The sequence below is a fragment of the Echiichthys vipera genome (genome assembly GCF_963691815.1).
Source record: "Echiichthys vipera genome assembly, chromosome: 5".
In the NCBI taxonomy this organism is placed as follows: Eukaryota; Metazoa; Chordata; class Actinopteri; order Perciformes; family Trachinidae; genus Echiichthys; species Echiichthys vipera.
This window is the reverse complement of record NC_139830.1, coordinates 5,118,291-5,136,653: the sequence shown is the minus strand read 5'-3', so window position 1 is coordinate 5,136,653 and position 18,363 is coordinate 5,118,291. Positions and strand designations below refer to the sequence as shown.

General features: G+C 42.9%; 1 protein-coding gene across 2 annotated transcripts; it reads right to left on the bottom strand.

The window, feature by feature from the left end:
- Positions 1-54: 54 nt before the first annotated feature.
- wdfy1 (WD repeat and FYVE domain containing 1) lies at positions 55-18,108 on the bottom strand. Of its 2 annotated transcripts, XR_014593221.1 has the most exons (13): positions 17,924-18,108; positions 15,386-15,453; positions 15,153-15,226; positions 14,900-14,954; positions 13,778-13,928; positions 13,321-13,433; positions 9,012-9,138; positions 7,817-7,922; positions 7,473-7,574; positions 7,250-7,380; positions 7,031-7,139; positions 3,585-5,406; positions 55-2,224 (listed from the first exon to the last, which is right to left on the bottom strand). XR_014593221.1 is itself a non-coding variant. In XM_083914587.1 (12 exons), the coding sequence occupies exons 1-12, from the start codon at positions 18,058-18,060 to the stop codon at positions 5,347-5,349; spliced, it is 1,233 nt and encodes a 410-aa protein (XP_083770713.1). In that variant the 5' UTR covers positions 18,061-18,108; the 3' UTR covers positions 55-5,346. The 2 variants fall into 2 exon arrangements, 1 of the variants encoding a protein (XP_083770713.1); XM_083914587.1 differs by having other exon boundaries at positions 55-5,406.
- Between the last annotated feature and the right edge of the window lie 255 nt (positions 18,109-18,363).

Here is an 18,363-nt window from a genome sequence, read left to right as displayed (position 1 = left end):
CAGTCCAATAACCATATCAGAATATCTTTATTAAGCATCAGTTCTTTCCTCTCCGTGTCCTGTGTGAGGCCCCAGAGAGACTTCAGTCAGTACTGTACTGTATCGTCAACAAAAGTGTTTAAAAATACAAGTGTTCATGAACAACAGCAAGAGTCTTTTACAAGCATCTGAAGTCAAACCAAAGTGGAAATCATTTTTACAGAGTTTGAGATTACGGGCCACGGCGGTGTTGCTGTGTGTGTTGATGTCAACACGAAGGCCATCCATTCTAGTGTTTGATGACAAAAACAAAAGGACTCCTAAAACGGCTCCGTCTGGTCAAAGAGAAGGAAATAAACGGTTAAACAACATGAGGGAAATCTATTCCTTCCTTCCTGCGTCTGGCCCGGCAGCTCTGAAGATCTATTTCATTAACCGAGTTGTGTAAAGCGCTAATCCCGCCATCCATCATACCTTTAACATCGTGTCCGTCTGCGGTGGAGTTAAGCCTCCAGAGCCAGAAGGCTTTCTTTTTAATCACCAAACACAATCTGTTACAAGGACGTGATAATGATCAGAAGTGATGACTGCGAGAAGCACGTCCACTTCACTGAAAAAAGGAAAGGAGAGCGCTGACTCCCGATTGTACTGTTGCAACGCCAATAACCCTGTAGATACCAGATGACGCTTTGTGACTTCATATGATACTTGAGAGTTGGACTGAGGTCAGTTTGCCAATATTGCTGCTCCAATGGAAATCGTTTGTGAGCTAGTTGTACTTTACATAAATGCTATTTCTAATGTGACAGAGGTTCAGCTTCACCCCCAAAATGATGATTTAAAGCGGTGACACTGAACCTGAAACAGTAAAGTCGAGAGCTGTAAAAAGCAAAACAGTGATCTTCTGTAGAGCTGAGTCAGAATCAGGTGATAATTCTCTGGGTGTGTTACATAAACATATGGATTTGGGCAGAGCTTTTCATGCTTTCAATACTCAAAATGATTATCTGTATGTCAGTTACTCCTCTAATATGACCTCTGTCATATTACAGCACCTCTAGGAGCTTAACCCCCAAAATGATGATTTAAAGCGGTGACACTGAATCGAAACCGTAAAGTCGAGAGCTATAAAAAGCAAAACGATGATCTTCTGTAGAGCTGAGTTAATGCAGGATCAGGTGATAACTCTGGGTGTGTTACACGCGACCCTTTTCACAGAACACATGCACATATGGATTTGCGGAGAGCTTTTCATGCTTTCAATACTCTGAAAAGGAAAACTTTGCCCTCAAAACGATTATTTGTATGTCAGTTACTCGCCCCGCGTTACTTCGAGTTCTTGGATATTCTTTTTGTCTCCACGTTGAACAATTACATTTACTAAAATGTAATGTTTAAATATGCAAATGAGGCATTCTCTCGCATTTATTTGCGTACATTTCCATAACAGGAAATTCTAAATTCTTGTTTTTACAGAGGGATTCTCTCCCCAGTTGATTACTGACTTTCAGACAATTGTGTTTGTATTAGCACGTTTTCTGACAATGTATGTATAAATATGCAAACGAGGCATTATCTAATATTATCTTTCGGTGAATGTAGGAGAAATCTACGAACACAAACAGACAAAGTGAAGTAACAGAAATGCCCTAAATGCGTATTTTGGTTGTTTTTGTTCCACTAGTCTAAAAGAAGACACGTTAAAGAAGCAACGACGCCCCAAAATCTCAAAATTGTGCATTAAAAAAAAATATGTTTCCCCTTAGGAATGAATGAAATGACTAAATGTAATGTGAAATGTGTCCCGCGGAGAGTTATCACCCAACTTTAGAGCTCTACATAGATCTGTGCAACCGTGCTTTCACATCCTGGCTGGATATAAAAGACATCAGACAGGAAACCATTGCATGTGTTGTGGAACATAAGCGGAGTTAGCTAGATAGCTAGCAAGCTAAGGGACGGATATTGTACAAGACGAGAGTTGTAGTTCACTGAGCGGTAAACTGATGTGGCACGACGACAAAGTGAAGTAACAGAAATCCCTAAATGCGTATTTTGGTTGTTTTTGTTCCACTAGTCTAAAAGACGGCATGTTAAAGAAGCAACAACGCCCCAAATCTCTAAATTGTGCATGAAAAAAAATATGTTTCACCTTAAGAATGAATGAAATGACTAAATGTAATGTGAAATGTGTCCCGCGGAGAGTTATCACCCAACTTTAGAGTTCTACATAGATCTGTTTAGCCTGTTTTTGCTCATTGTTTTGGTCTAGCTCACGTTGCTCCATATCCTGTTGCTTGATTACACATTCACCACATCATCTTCATAAAGTGACATGTCAGTGTTGTGTCTTTAGGTTGTTTGGTTAAATATATTTGTTTGTCACGGGACAAACGAGTCATTTCCACTTTGATCGAAACTGTGACCAACATCCGAGCAAGAATAGCGGCTACAGCTTTCAGTCTAACCTCAAGTATCATTGTGTGACATCGAAACATGATGGAGTAAGGTGGTGCTGATGACAATAGCAGTGATATTCAATAACCAGTCAGTCTGTGTTCATGTTAGGCTGTAAAGTACGCCGTGATCGGACACTGCAAGTGCCGACGTTACCGAGTTAGCATGTGCTTCATTAAAGAGTGTTCTAGTTCTACGAGTTGGGCACAAGGAGAAAAGTAAAGGACCATTTACACTGATAATAGATAAATACTTTACTACAAATATAAATATACACTACATGATCAGACACCTGGAATGTGACTACATGTTTGAAATCAGGAGTTCCAACATCGTGACGCTAATATTCCCCCCACTTACGATAAGGCAAGCGTTAGTCTAACAATAGAAGATACAGACCGTTATTTACAAGGACGCCACATCGAATCCAGCCGTTACCCAAAAGTCCCCAAATCCGAACTTACAAAAAATGCTTCAATTCAAAAAAGACAAAAGACCACGAGTTGTGCAATTCAGTGCAGTGGTGAGAGCGTTAGGAGACATCCTCGGTACACAGATGTGTGGGGGAAGTTTAGAACTGAATTAGCAAAAGAAAGAAAAGACAGACATCCAAGGAAGAGTCAATGAGCGAACAGTCGTAAGCACCGACAACCACTAAAAAAAGGCTTTGTGGGCGCGTCCCTCTCTTTAAGGCTTTTGAAGGAACACAGGCAGCCCTGATCTGACCCGCCAATCAGCCGGGGACGATTCAACACGCAGGCATTTAGTGCTACATGCAGTTTAGAGTACCTGCCCAGTACCTAAGTGCCTTTCTGGTGGGAGGAAACCCAATTTTATTTCTATATTTCTTTAAATTAACAGGAGAGGGATGAATTTCTAGGAGGTGGCGAAGAGTCCCTCCTCTTCCGTCGGACCACTGTGGGACATTATTTCAGGAAAAATATCCATATGATCCCATTTGAATTTTGCATATGATGTTTGTCAATTTAAAAGATGATTTTGCGAGTCAAGAAAGTCGTAGTTTGTCACAAAACTGTGGAAGTATAAGGCTGTGAAGATACGCATTTAGAGAAGACCACGAACACTAAAGTTCCGTGAGTGAAGTCTCGCTTTTGTGTGTTGTGTTAGTCACACAAGCAACGTGCAACCGTGCTTTCACATCCTGGCTGGATATAAAAGACATCAGGCAGGAAGCCATTGCATGTGTTGGGGACCATAAGCGGAGTTAGCTAGATAGCTAGGAAGCTAAGGGACGTAGATTGTACAAGACGAGAGGTGTAGTGCACTGAGCGAGAAAACTGATGTGGCACGACGACAAACTGTGACTTAATTGGGGCGACTGTGGATCAGTTGGTTGAGCGAGTCGGCCAATGTCCAAGGTTAAATCCCCGCCCTGCCCTAATTGTGTCGTGGTCGTTGTGTCCTTGGGCAAGACACTTCACCCACCTTGCCTCGTGCGAATGCGTATGACTGCCGTATGTTTGAGGAGGTGGTCGGAGGGGCCGTAGGCGCTGATTAACTGCCACGCCTCCGTCAGTCTGCCCCAGGGCAGCTGTGACTACTGCGTAGTATGCCAACACCATGTGTGTCTTTGTGAATGACTGGAACCTGGACTCTGTAAAGCGCCTTGAGCACTGGGAAAGGCGCTATATAAATCAAAGCCACAATAATGAATTGACTTTTAAACTGACAAACATCACATGTGCAAATCTCACCCTTCACTACGGTACATATTTTCATGAAATAAGGTCCCAGGGGGGCCAGCGTTTGTTTTCATCTAAATAAAGGTAGAATTGAACGCAGCTCACTGAAACGATCCGCGCTAATCAAATCTTGCATCTTAGTTTGACTTGTATACCTCAGGGTGCGTCACGCAGCCGGCTGCTGTCAGTGCATGTTACTATAGCAACGTACAGTATCTCAATGTCCCCGTGCAACAGCTGGCTGGGTCAGACGGTGAAGCCACGCAAACATCCGACAAGTCCGTAACATTTTACAGCAGAATCTTTTGTCAGTGGATCGAGAGATTTCCTTCACGTATCAAGAAAGAGGCCGTTCTATTGATTTTTGTTTTCTTACCGCGCTCGAGGGATTACACATTAATAACGGTGACGGCTGACCATGAAGAGCCTCCGCCCAGCGACAACCCACTGATGTAAAACCTCCTGAGAGTGATTTAAGGCCAACTAGTGAAAAAAATAAATAACGGAAAGAGGAAAAAACAAAAAACACCGATCGCTTTGATCAGTGAGAGTCATTTCGAGCAACTATCTACTGTACACGTGATGCGCGGGTATATACAGTGGATTAGGTTTGTTTTTTATACATGTTACAGTGACTGAGTAATATGCAGTTAGTGGGCCGCGGTAATAAGCACGCTAGGGTTTGTTTGTAAAGGATCTCCGGGTCAGCGATTTAGTGAAACCTCATTTTACAGTGCAAGGGTAATAAAAAAATGACCTTTGTCAAAAAGAAGCATCGTTAATATGAATATAATGTAAACACTCATATCAATACCATCCCTCCCAGAGGAGAAGTCATTACGATGCATGCACACATGTATACACACACACACACACACACAAACACACACACACACCGTTGTGCTTAGGGTTCTGCTTCAGATCGGCGCAAAAAGTCAGAAATTAGTCACACACACTTTCATGTAGGACTGACATTTAGTGAAATTTAAATGTTTGAGAAGCAAAAAGGAATGTGGAAAGCACTATCGACACACACACACATACAAAACACACACTCATTCACTCACACACACACACACACACACACACAGACACATCAAGAGCAGGCCTGGTCGTAGCTGTAGATCCCAGGAGTGATGGAGGGAGGATACACTGTACAGAAGGGGGGTTTCCATGACACTGGAAGACCTGTAGCGGGCCGGGCCAATCAGCGCGAAGAGAAGCCTGTTGCTAAGCTGCAGCCAACCACCTGCGTCACATCCCAGATCTGTGGAGACAAACAGCCAATAATCATGATAAGAGGCCTGGTGCAAAGCTGCTTCAGGATGTTTTACGGTTATTTTAGGACTCTTTGCTGAAAATATACATCAAATTGCACAATGGAAATAAATAAAATAAGACATAAAAGACCTCCACCACTAAAAGAGTGATCACCAAAAACATATTTTAAAAGTTTTGTGTTTGCTTTCCCACAGAGAACAAACTCTGTGTTCTGCTTGAAAAGAAAGTTCTCAAAGCATAATGCACTTTAAGGGCGCACTCACACTGTCCTTCCGCACCGAGCCAAAACAGGTTTTTCGGCTAAAGCCTAGTGCGTTTGACCAGTGTGAGTGCACCCGCTCCGCGCAAAGCTGCGGTCAGCTGGCCTACCACGGACCGTCTGAGAGAGGTGGGCTTTTGTAGAGCCTGTTTGCACGTGTACGAGCATGACCACGAGGCCTACGGTGGTTCTGACGTCCTTTATGTGCGCCTGTTCAGACATAGAAAATAGAAGGAGGGACCATGCGCGGACATTTAACAACAACAACAATGGCGGTGAAAGGTTCACTTTGGTGTGATGCGGAGGTGGAGTGTTTACTGCAGATTTGGTCGATGAAAAGATTAAAAAACAGTCGACAAGACGCACAAAAACTCCGAGGTCTATGGAAAGATTTGTAAACAAAGCCACGCATCGCCATGACGTCATCAATGTGTTCGACGTGTTAAGGCGTGATGACGTATAGGCAGCAAGAAGCATTGGCGCGAGGCCCAGGTAGTGTGAGTACAAACGGGCCTGGGGCGCGGGGGGAGAGGGAGGGGGGGACCAGTACCCTAAAGCCTGAGGCGCGGTACGGAAGGACAGTGTGAGTGCGCCCTTAGGCTGTCCATTCGTGTGCACATGAAATTATGTTCCAGACACTTTTGTGTGGTTTAATACACGTCGACTAACAAGTAGGAACAGCTGGGCTTGTGGTTAGAGAGATATGCAAATACTCATAAAACTGGACTTACATCCAGGTAAGTACTGTTTCTATTCCGTTAGTGCTCCGCCCTCTAACGGGCTTCACTAAAAATTCACTGGGCCGTAGGGAATTCCATCTTGTGACCTCAGACAGTCTCTCTCTCTCCCTCTCTCTCTCACTCTCACTCTCACTCACTCACACTCACGCTCTCTCACTCTCTCACTCACACTCTCTCTCTCTCTCTCACGCTCTCTCACGCTCACTCCCTCACTCTCTCACTCTCACTCTCTCACTCTTTCTCAGTCTCTCTCTCTCTCACTCCTTTTAAAGAAAAAACAACAACAAAGGAAGAATTTCTTTAAAAATTTGAATTGAAACACCCAGAAATCACGGTGACATCCCTGCACCTCATGTTAACCCACCCAGTTTGTCTGTGATGTCAAATACCCTAAAATGACGCACTTTAATCTTTTAAGATTTTGAGTTTAGATCATTTTGAAGATTTTAGGACTGCCTGCAGACACCCTGATATCATACTGTACCAGGAATCTGAATCTGATATAACAGTTTGTAAAAAAGTGAACGTGTTTTGATGTGTTTTGTTGTGACCGGCCTGTTTGACGCGGCCTGAACACATGAATTATCTGGCATCGAAGAACTGTTGTTGACCTTAACAATGCGGTCGCTTCCACAAGTGACCATCAGGCCTCTGGATGGGTCCATGTCCATGTGGGCGATGTTGTGTTTCCCCTCGTGGAACGTGGCCAATGGTGTTCGACTGCAACACAAACACACATACACACACACACGGACACACACAGCATTTAATCAGTACTCTGAAAATAGAGAGATAACAACTACAAAAAGCAGAGAAGCCCTTTTACTCACTCTTCTTCTTTGATGGTATCGAAGCAGGCATCACACACCCGCACCGGGAACTCAAAGCCCATGATTGGGAACGTGGTACGCTTAGTGCTACATTTTCCACACACAGCTTTGCCGCACTTCCTGCAGTGGTGCTGCGCAGAAGGGTAAAACACACCGTGTATCAGCACCACTAATGGACTGAGGGAATCACATCTGCCAAAGACAACTGATCAGACTCTCCTACCTGTCTGAGCCCCAGGGTCTTCGTGTCCCACATCTGTTTGATGTTCCAGAAGAAAGGCTGCTCGCACTTCTGACAAGAGTCGCTGTCTAACCACTGGGGCGCCTGTAGATAGATACACATGCAGTTAAAGGCTGCTATTAAACACGCAGAAAATAGGTACGTTCAATGAAATTAACTCCACAAGTGGATAAGTGCCGCAAAAATCATCTTTACTAATGCAAAGAGCACTCATACCAGAACTGAGGCAAAAGTTGAGAGTGCGGTACAGTTTAGAGAATCTTCCTGTAAGATGCTTGCTGTGTTATTTTACGTCAGCATCTGTGAGAGGAACGTAGAGCGCATACCTCTTCTCTCTGGGTGTCCATGTTCCACACTGCCATGCCTCCGTCGGCTGAGCACGACACCAACTGCCGGGTCAACTGGAGGTAACGCAGGGCCTGAACACGCTCACTGAGGGAGATATTCAACACAGAGAAGGAAGTAATAAGAAATCTAATTTAAATCTGCATTAGGCGATGTTTCCACAGAGAAATCACAGGGATTCAACATCCATCTCCGCAGCTCTACAGAGTGTTTTAGCCCCTCGTCACATTTGTTTCTTGGTATTTAGGCTGCAGCTTTACTGTGTACCGTAGTTCGGTCTTACAGTAGTAGCTGTGTACGGCAGTTCAGTCTTACAGTAGTAGCTGTCTATGTGTCAGCTTGCTTTGATTTTTTGTGGCCAAAAATTATTAATGCTGCCTTCATATAAAAGTACCACGAGTATACAAAAAATAGAATAATACAAATAAAAGCCAACAGAACTTTTAAATTAAATCTGAAATACCAAAAGATGAAGGGGCCATTTATCTCTCATCTCATCTTCAGCCTCTTATCTGGGGTCGGGTCGCGGGGGCAGCAGCTTTAGCAGGGGACCCCAAACTTCCCTTTCCTGGGCCACATTAACCAGCTCTAACTGGGGGATGCCGAGGCGTTCCCAGGCCAGTGTGGAGATCTAATCTCTCCACCTGGTCCTGGGTCTTAACCGAGGCCTCCTCCCAGCTGGACGTGCCTGGAACACCTCCCTAGGGAGGCGCCCAGGGGGCATCCTTACTAGATGATCCTAAACCACCGGGCCATTTATATTGTTCCTTTTTGATAAGCTGACACACATTATTTTTACTGACTAGGTCCCACATATGGAAGTCTATTCAACACATTTTAATACATAAGCGAAATGGAGTAGAGGAGGAAAATATAACAAAAGACAGGGTCATAAACTCTCATTTTTACGGCTGTTTGAGAGGCGAACCTCTGTAAATCCTGCCAGCACCAGTGTACATGGGCTTTGTTGTTGACTCCTATAATGCTTGGAGGGGGGACTAGGAGGTGGTGAAATATGTATGAAGACAGAGAGGTGGAGATAAAAGCAGAGTCGGTGTCTGGGGACATCCGTCTCTGACACCACCTTCTTCCCTGATTTAGTCTTTTAAGCCTCCCAGTTCCTGACAAACACACAGGAGGTAAAGATAATTTAGCATGTAACACAGATGGACTTACTGGTGTCCCTGCAGCAATAATGTCCGTCCTTTGCGGCCCCCGATGTCCCACATGATGACGCTGTGGTCGGAGGCCCCGGAGAACAGCAGCCTCTGGACAGGGTCCCACCACAGGGTTGCTATACTACCTAAAGGACACAAAAGGATGAAGAGAGGAAAAAAGAAACACACCTGTTACGCTTGATAATGTGTGCTGCAAGAGCCTAGTGGGGACAGTGTTATAGTCTGACCTGTTGGCTCCATCTGGTGCCTGTTTGAAGAACTACATATAGCTCACACCTTGATCCTGGAGCTGGAGGACCCCCCCTCTTTATGAATCCGAATGAGCCCTGCTCTTGGACTGTTGATGTGCACCATTCTGCTTTATTGTGACCAAGATCTCATCATTTGCTTCATTGTAGGACACTCCTATAGGCTACTCCAGGCTACCGAACTATGAGCTTAGAGTAGGTTGTTTAATGTTAAAGCTGACATCTAAAATATTTGGTTTGGAAAGAGAGAAACTAGATAGTTCTATATTCAAGCTTCTATTACTTACAATAAACCTATAATACGTGTAACAAACCTGTTGGTTCGCTCTTTCCAACCTTGCTTACTAAAAAGGGATAACCCCAGATATGAAGGTTTTGAAACAATGTTGAATAAATAAGGAAAAAAACGAGCAAAAGCTGATGACGTTGGTCTGAAAGAGTGTGTCTACAGAGAGATTTCACTGATGACACAGAAGTTTATGGAGTAACAGTATTAGCATTTAAAGCGTTTGTTCTGGTTAAAGGCTTTATGTCATTTCCTTGGCCCTTTGCCTTAATTCAACAAGAAACATGTATTGTTGTATTCAGCTGATTAACTACTGAGCACAGACCATCTGCTCATTCCTGTAAAAGGGGAAAAGCATATATACACGTGTGCTCGTCTGCTGATGAAGAACAGCACACAGCTATGTTGTTACAGTACAGTACAGTGCACAGCCCGTGACGTCAAGTGTTTTAACTGTATTTCTGATTCAGTTGAAGCACGGATTTGACAAATAAGTGTACAGACTTAATTGTTTCCATGTTTCCAGTGAAGCCTTCAGCATTTAAAGGGAAATGAACTCTGGGACAGACAAAAGCCCTTGAAGTCAGACCAGTCATATGATGAATAATAGCCCGAGGCAGGTGGTGGTGGTGGTGGTGGGCTGATTAGGCAGGCAGTAACTGTACATGAGTCACAGCAACACCACATACAAACACACCACGAGCACCATATTACCATGGGATCCTGCAGAAAATCATAGAGCCCCATATGACAGATTAGGGCTGGGCAATATCACCAAACTCTCCTATCCTGATGGCGGTCATTTCATATTTTTATAACAATAGATATCGTAATATGGCAGGTTTTCTGGTAAATCAATAAATAAATAGTCTATATGCGACACAGGTTAAAGCCTATTTTTGTATGGTCCAGTGTGAAGTATGTACCAGAATGAAAAGTATTTTATCTGGAAATGGGGTGAGAGAGAGGGGGAGACATGCACCAAAGGGCCGCAGGTTAGAGGACCTTTAGCCTTTTTACATGGGGCACCTGCTCGAACCGCTCAGCAACCGGCCGCCCCAGTATTTTATCATTTTATGAAGAACTTTAGTGTAAAATGAAAAGGTTAATTATGTAGAATCTTAATTCATTTCAATACTACACACGTTTTGAGGGGTACAGAATGAAAAGTACTGCTTTTCCATAGAGAAAATATATTAAGTCTGCATTAATATTTACATTTTTTTTAAAGGCTTTGACAACGACTTTCTGTCACGCTCTGTTTACACTGTAGCAGCCAATAGCGGCCGGCATTGCAGGTTGCCAGGGTTGTTGTTGGGCGCAGCTACTGTAGGCTGGCACTGGGTGAAATGGTCATTTGTCCCAGCAGCTGAGTGACCAGAGACGGGCAAATACCAGAGTTAATAAAGGCCAAGCATTCACTCCATGGACTGAGATAAAGGAGTTCATCTGCATTAAAACGCACGCCGAGATGGCTACATTTCTCCTTGAAACGGTTACTGTCAGTCAAACTCCTCTGCAATTCTTGTTTTTATGGTGCGATCTGCAGGAGGCGACGGGTTGAAACACTACGCAACAAACCTGGTCACCCAACTGCTGGAATGAATCTTTTGTTGTTGCGACTACGATCTTGAGACACTAGATGGCGGAGTTCTGCTCATTCTCCTTATTCAGCCTTTAACATAAAAGGGCAAGGATCAGAACGTAACGCCCCATCTGTAAATATTTCTGTAACGCATATGAAAGTGCGTCGCCCAGCCCTGCAGCACACCGTGACAAACAACTGCAGGGAGTCAGACCAAACACACTTGAATCTGCATTCAAGGCCACATCATTGACACCGTTTAGGTACATAAAAACACTAGTTACACATTTTCCTCTGCTGAAGATATGTTTCTCTACAACTAAACCAAAACAAAGAAAGAAAAAAGTGTAATTTATTGGTGTTGGCAAAGCTGTTATTATTCATTTTTGTCTGCAAATTAACAGCATGTCCAATGCTTTCTTAAGATAATGTGACTTTGGTAAAACTTTACTGCAACACCAAACACAAAAGGCCCCTTATGCTCACAGCAGGAGTTGATTTTCTTGATAGAATAAAAAAAACTTTTCTAACAAGAGCATTCGTATGTGATCCACCCTAATTCCCATTAAATATTTGGGTGGAAGTCCTGCTTGTGCACAGCTTGAACCGAAGCGCCGCACCCATTCATGCATATTATTATGAGTTCATTTAACAGATATTATCATGAGCACCCGGGCAGATCAAAAGGAGAGGTAGGAAATGAGAAAATCAGGGTGTACGGATTTGTAGTTTTTATATTTTAGATTGTTTAAAAGGCAAAAAGCACACTAACACGTCTGCTCCAACTGGCTGAGAAGCGAATACGTCTGTGGTAAAAAAAAAAATAGTCTTTTTGAGTAGCAGATATCGTCATCGATTCAGATGAGTCATCCCTCAGCCTGATCTCAACGAGCTCATGAGAGCATGTGTGATAAATGCCCAAAGGAGAGAACGAGGGAAGTGTTTGTTTCAAACAGTGCAGTTTCCCGGTGGCTAATTTTTTGCTACAAGTACACTGAACCCTTGAACACAAGTCCCATCTGAGTAACGCATTCGCCCGTTTTTGAGCAAGACAACACACGTCTAAACGGCTCAAATGGTCACTGAGAAGCTTGATGAGCATGAAATCAACAGTTGACCAAATCACAACTCGCATAATTTCAATTCATCTCATCTCATCTTCATCCTCTTATCCGGGGTCGGGTCCCAGGGGCAGCAGCTTTAGCAGGGGACCCCAAACTTCCCTTTCCCGGGCCACATTAACCAGCTCTAACTGGGGGATCCCGAGGCGTTCCCAGGCCAGTGTGGAGATCTAATCTCTCCACCTAGTCCTGGGTCTTCCCCGAGGCCTCCTCCCAGCTGGACGTGCCAGGAACAGCTCCCTAGGGAGGCGCCCAGGGTTCATCCTTACCAGATGATCCTGAACCACCTCAACTGGCTCCTTTCAACGCAAAGGAGCAGCGGCTCTACTCCGAGTTCCTCACGGATGCTGAACTTCTCACCCTCTCTCTAAGGGAGACTCCAGCCCCCCTCCTGAGGAAACACATTTCGGCCGCTTGTACCCGCGACCTCGTTCTTTCGGTCATGACCCAGCTTTCATGACCACAGGTGAGAGTAGGAACGAAGATTGACCTGTAGATCCAGAGCTTTGCCTTCCGGCGCAGCTCTCTTTTGGTCACAACGGTGTGGTAGAGCGACTGCAACACCGCCCCCTGCTGCTCCGATTCTCCCGCCAAACTCACGCTCCATCCTCCCCTCACTCGTGAACATGATCCCGAGGTACTTGGGGTCAGGACTCATTCGCTATAAAACTGACAGGATGTCTTGAGAGCTCTATTTACTTGGAAAGTTAATGTCAGACCCCATAAAGCTTTTGTGTGGTGGCTCCACACACTGTTCTTCCTTTTGTTTTCATGCAACATGCATTTCTGAATGTTTAAAAGCAGCTAAACCTTTTATGGACGCACAGAGCATTTGTCGTACTGCATTTCTTCCTGTTTTTTGGATAATGATCATGTGGAGGAATCTGGGTCATCTATTATTAACTGCAGCCACATCTGCATACCGTGCTTCAGTATCAGACGCTGCTCGAGTGTAGAAATATGTGAGACAAACTTTTTGTGCCGTGCGATTCACCTACGCTAGGAGAAAAACAAAACTGTGTCAATGACAAACACGATTCTTTATGTGTAGGCAGGTGTGTCTTTACCTTCGTGACCCTTCAGTGTAGTGATGATGGAGTACGTCTGCGTCTCCAGTTTCAGCAGCGTGATCTGTCCTGAGTAGTCGCCGACAAAGGCATGCTGCGTCTCGTGATCGTATCTGAGCAGGGAGTCAGGGCTGAAACAGACATACCAGGGCTAGAAAATACAATGTGAAGGGAAACTTTGAGCTAGGCAACAACCTGCACAGGTGAATGTAACTTTGTGCAGAAAACATGTTGCGCAGGGTAGCAAACGCTCACACACAGACCGTGAGACTCGAGCGTTTGACGCTTTTTTACACTATCTCGCCACACACGTCCATTTTCTCATGAATTTATAAAGTCACTAACGGCTGTGTGTGTGTTTCTATGTGCTTCTATGTTAAAACCCTTACACAAAGGCTAACTAACAAAAATAATTAAATGTACACCCCTACACAGTGAGTTAGTGATTGAAGGATACTGTAGGCAGGAGGCCCAGGCTGTGAAGTAGTGTCTCCCCAGCATGCTGCCACTCTGGGTGCACATCCAGCTCACGCTCTTGTCGTGGCCAGTACTCACCACCCACTCACTCTCCAGGGAGAACACCATATCTGTCACACGGTTCTGGTGGGCTGCAAAACACACACACACACACACACACACACACACAGACATACACAGAGACACACGTTAAGTGTTAAACAGGCACAAGTCACGTTACACAAACTTCAAACAAGATGACATCTCTTCCATTGGGCTTTATATCGGAGCCGTCGTGGATGAGCACCGCCTAAGACTAACCTACCCTTCCCATTTGCTGATCCCAGCAGAAGCTGCGCTTAGTGTCGCTGTAATCCTGACTAAGACAGACGAATCCTTTCAGACGCTCTTAATGGTCCATCTGGGGATCAACTCTTAAAAAGGTGCCCCCTCTTGTTGGGTTTGGGTTCAACGTCTCTTGTTTCACACACAAAAGCTTCTTTAGAAACGATGTATTGTTTAGAACTCTGGCCAACAGCTATATTGATATAAAACAAAATGTAACACCAAAACCCTGCTGACAGTCAACGATGTGTGTTAATATGCTGCTTAACTGAATGTGATTTATTTAAACCTGCAATTGAGATTGCTTAGTTAGGGGCAGCACAACAAGCTGTAAACACAAGTGAAAACCTTCACAAAAACTGCAGTTCCTCAAATGTCCACTTGAGGCTCCAAAAGTGAGTCAATCCCCATAGCCCCACTATCTTAAAATGCCAGACTTTAAAACTTTACAGCCTCGTACAAAACATGGTTTTGGTCTCCATAGCTGTCGACTTCCAGTTCAAAGGTTAAACTGTAATATTACTGAGCCCATCAGTTATCATAAAGAACACATTACAGACAATTCTGCCAAATGTGTGTGTGAGTGTGAGTGTGAGTGAGTGAGTGTGTGTGTGAGTGTGTGAGTGTGTGAGTGTGTGAGTGTGTGAGTGTGTGTGTGTGTGTGTGTGTGTGTGTGTGTGTGTGTGTGTGTGTGTGTGTGTGTGTGTGTGTGTGTGTGTGTGTGTGTGTGTGTGTGTGCCTGTGTGCGTGCGTGCGTCTCCTCAGCTCCTATTCTTACCTGGGTATGTTTTGACGTGGTTCATCTTGTTGAAATCTTCAGAGATGAGAAACTCCTAGCAGGCAAACAAACAGATGGAAAAAATAAAAGCTTCAAATCAAATAAATACGGTGCCTCCACGGGCTTTTTAAGGAGTACAAATATTGAAACTGTGGTTTTTTTTAAACCAGATATGCAGGGTTTTTTGAACTGTTTGAACAATCAAAAGAGTGAGCCTTGAGCTAGAACATGAAGCCTTTTAGGGTTGACTCACCACAACAGCTCCGTTGTCCTGGCCTATGAAGATGCGTCTGCTGTCATGGTGGTACGACATGCAGGAGCAGGGAGCTAAATGGAGAAAGACGTAGACATTCAATGTGAGCAGGGAATTCCTGCGTTGTATCGCTGTCCAAAAGAACTAAAACAAGGCATTGTACCAAACACAAAAACCGTTATAATTGTAGCGTGTAATTCCTTTTCACATTGACGCAAAGCAGTGTTACTTACAGGAGACTGTGTGGTAGATGCTCGGCCAGTACTGTCCGCTGTCTCTTTTCAGCCAAACTCGGATGGTTCTGGAGGAAAACGTCAAAACGTCACATTCAAAGTCTTCTCAAAGGTCATTCTGGAGTCTATTTGTTGTTATGAAGGTTTAAATGTTTGATATACAGAACTTTACGTGTATTTTTTAATCTTTTTCTCACAGTTATCCTGCAGTTGGATATATTGTTTATGTAAAAAAAATTAGACTTTCAAGGGGAATACCGGTTTGAAATTTGCCTACAATGCTCGGTTCTGCTTTTAGCGTTTCATGTAAAGCACCTTGTTGTTGATGTGTGCTATACACATACACTTGTCTGGCCTTCTGCTCACAAATATGGGATTTTTGAGACTGATACCGATTTTAGAGGGGGAAAATTAACTCACTACAGACTAAAAATAGACCTTTTCTATGTGGATTGTGCACCGATTTTGCTCTGATATGACTCTGATAAGACTTTCTAAACAAATAACTATTAAAAATCCAAATAAGCAGCCGTGAACACAAGCTTTGTTAATGCTGAACCATTTCTGAAACTGTATATTTGGCTATTATCAACTTCTAGTGCTATGTTGTTTATTCTTTAAGGAACTATCTGATTATTAGTCCATCTATTAGTAAGTATAAGTGTAAGTATAAGTGTTGTGCTTTTAAAAAGGTGCACCTAAGAACAATGTAGGAAACTGGACAACTTTGCAGAGGAATCAGGTTTAAGGGTAGTACTTCTATTCTAGTAAAATGTCCGCAAAGCCACACAGTATTTATCAAAAGCAGCAGCTGTTCAGCCCCGTTTCATCAGGGAACCTGAAAATGAAGACAGCTGCATCATTGTCCCGCAACTTCCCTTTTGAATATCAAGCTGGTTGGATGCGTGATGGAAACTGCATCACATTTCTTCACAGATAATAAGTTCCTTTATCTTCATGGAGGATGTTGCTCCTCACACTAGTAACCAAGCACGACAGCCCCTAACACTTATAATCTAGTGAATGTGAAGGACCGATATGAGCAGGAGAAGGTGTGACAAAGTTAGAGCGGCGACAACTAACTGATTAATTGTACTTTCAAGAGTCGATTCATTGTTTTATTAAGAAAAAAGGCAAAAAAATTAGAATATTTTCTGGTTCCTTTCCTCCTCTTTGACATTAAACTGAATATTTTTTGAGTTATGGACAAAACAAGACATTTGAGTGAGTCATGTTGGGCTTTTTACTATTTTCTGATATTATATAGACCAAACAACTAATCGATTAGATTGAAAAATAACCTTTTAGTTGCAGGCAGCCCTAGTTAAATTATAGTTGTGCTGCTGCCTTCAGGTTTCCCTGACTTTTATGTAAACATGAGGATTTTCTATTGTGCCACGGTTGTCAAGACGAGATGTTTCCATTTCTAATGTGGGGGTTTAGTTCAATTCATTTCAATTCAATTTTATTTATAGTGCCAAATCACAACACAAGTTATCTCAGGACACTTTACAGAGTAGGTATAGACCACACTCTATGACTTAATTATGATTTATATAGACCCAATTATGCATATTTAAATGTAAAATTGTGCAACTCTCTTTTGGTTTTCAAGAAAATGGTTTGTAATGCTATTTTTCAAGGCTACAAATGTAAATAACTCTTTTAACTGTACTTATATTATGGTTTCTCTGGGTTTTCTTTCCTTTTTGGTTTGCAAGAAAATTCTTAGTAATGTTATTTTTGAAGGTTACAAATGTGAATAACTAATTTACTTGTTCCTTTACTTATATTATGGTTTCTCTGGGGTTTCTTTCCTTTTTTGGTTTGCAAGAAAATTCTCAGTAATGTTATTTTTGAGGGTAACAAATGTGAATAATGTATTAACCTGTTGTTTTGTTTTAACTTATATCTTGGTGTCTTTATTTTCGTATCCTTTAAAGTGGGCAGACTGAATAGATTAGAAAATAGGATAGGCATATAAGCTTTTGCTTCAAGCTCCATAAGCGTTTTCAGTCACTACTTACTGTTTGAATTTACACAATAATATGTTTATTATTATTGTTTTATGACTGAATAAACAAACAAACATGTTCAGGGAATTCATATGCAACTTAAATACCAGCTATTATCATGAAGCAACTTGTAATAAGGTGAAAAACAACTTAAAAATGGTACTGTTGGTAATATGTCTTCATCAAAACAAACATTAAATGTCAGTTAATTACTATAATACTTTAAAGTTTCAGTTAAAGCACTCGGGACACATTTAATCTTTATTTATTACGAGGAGCACCTGAAGGCAGCAGTCGTTTGCTTGTGAAGTAATGTTTACAATTAGCAAAGAGCTAGCTAGTAAGTTAGCATAGCCTAATCATTATAATACTGTTACACAAGGCAGCTTAAGGTTTTTAAGAGTATTGTTATGAATGAAAGACAAATGTTATATTCCCGTTATGTTACAACCAGTGCACCAAGAATTAGGAGTGTAACGACCAGCAAATAGACGGAGCCCGCTAGCTACCGTTAGCTCCTCACCTGTCCTCGCTGACGGTGATGACTCCATCTTCTTTTGGTATCAAAACGGCCGCGTTAACAGCATCTGAGTGCCCCTCGATCTTGTTCAAAAGGACCGGTCTGGCGGTCTGAGGCCTCGAGTGGATCTCCGCAGCCATGGTTTTTAAGTATCCCGCAACAGTGTTTTCCCTTCGGCTGGTTTTCCTCCTCTCTGTCGCCAGTGAAGGAGGATCAGCTGACACCCGGAGCCGCTGTCAGGATTACCGTAATGACTTCAAGAGTGTGGCGCACCGGCGGGGATTCACCGGATGCCGTATTACACACAAGTGGTAGTAACGGTTAAAATTTAAATTTTAGCTTTTAGTTTTAAATTTTGAGCCTTGTATCGAATAAATCGTGTTTAAATAATAAAATATGTAATTATCAATCCATTACATTATTTTTTACATTATTTATTATGT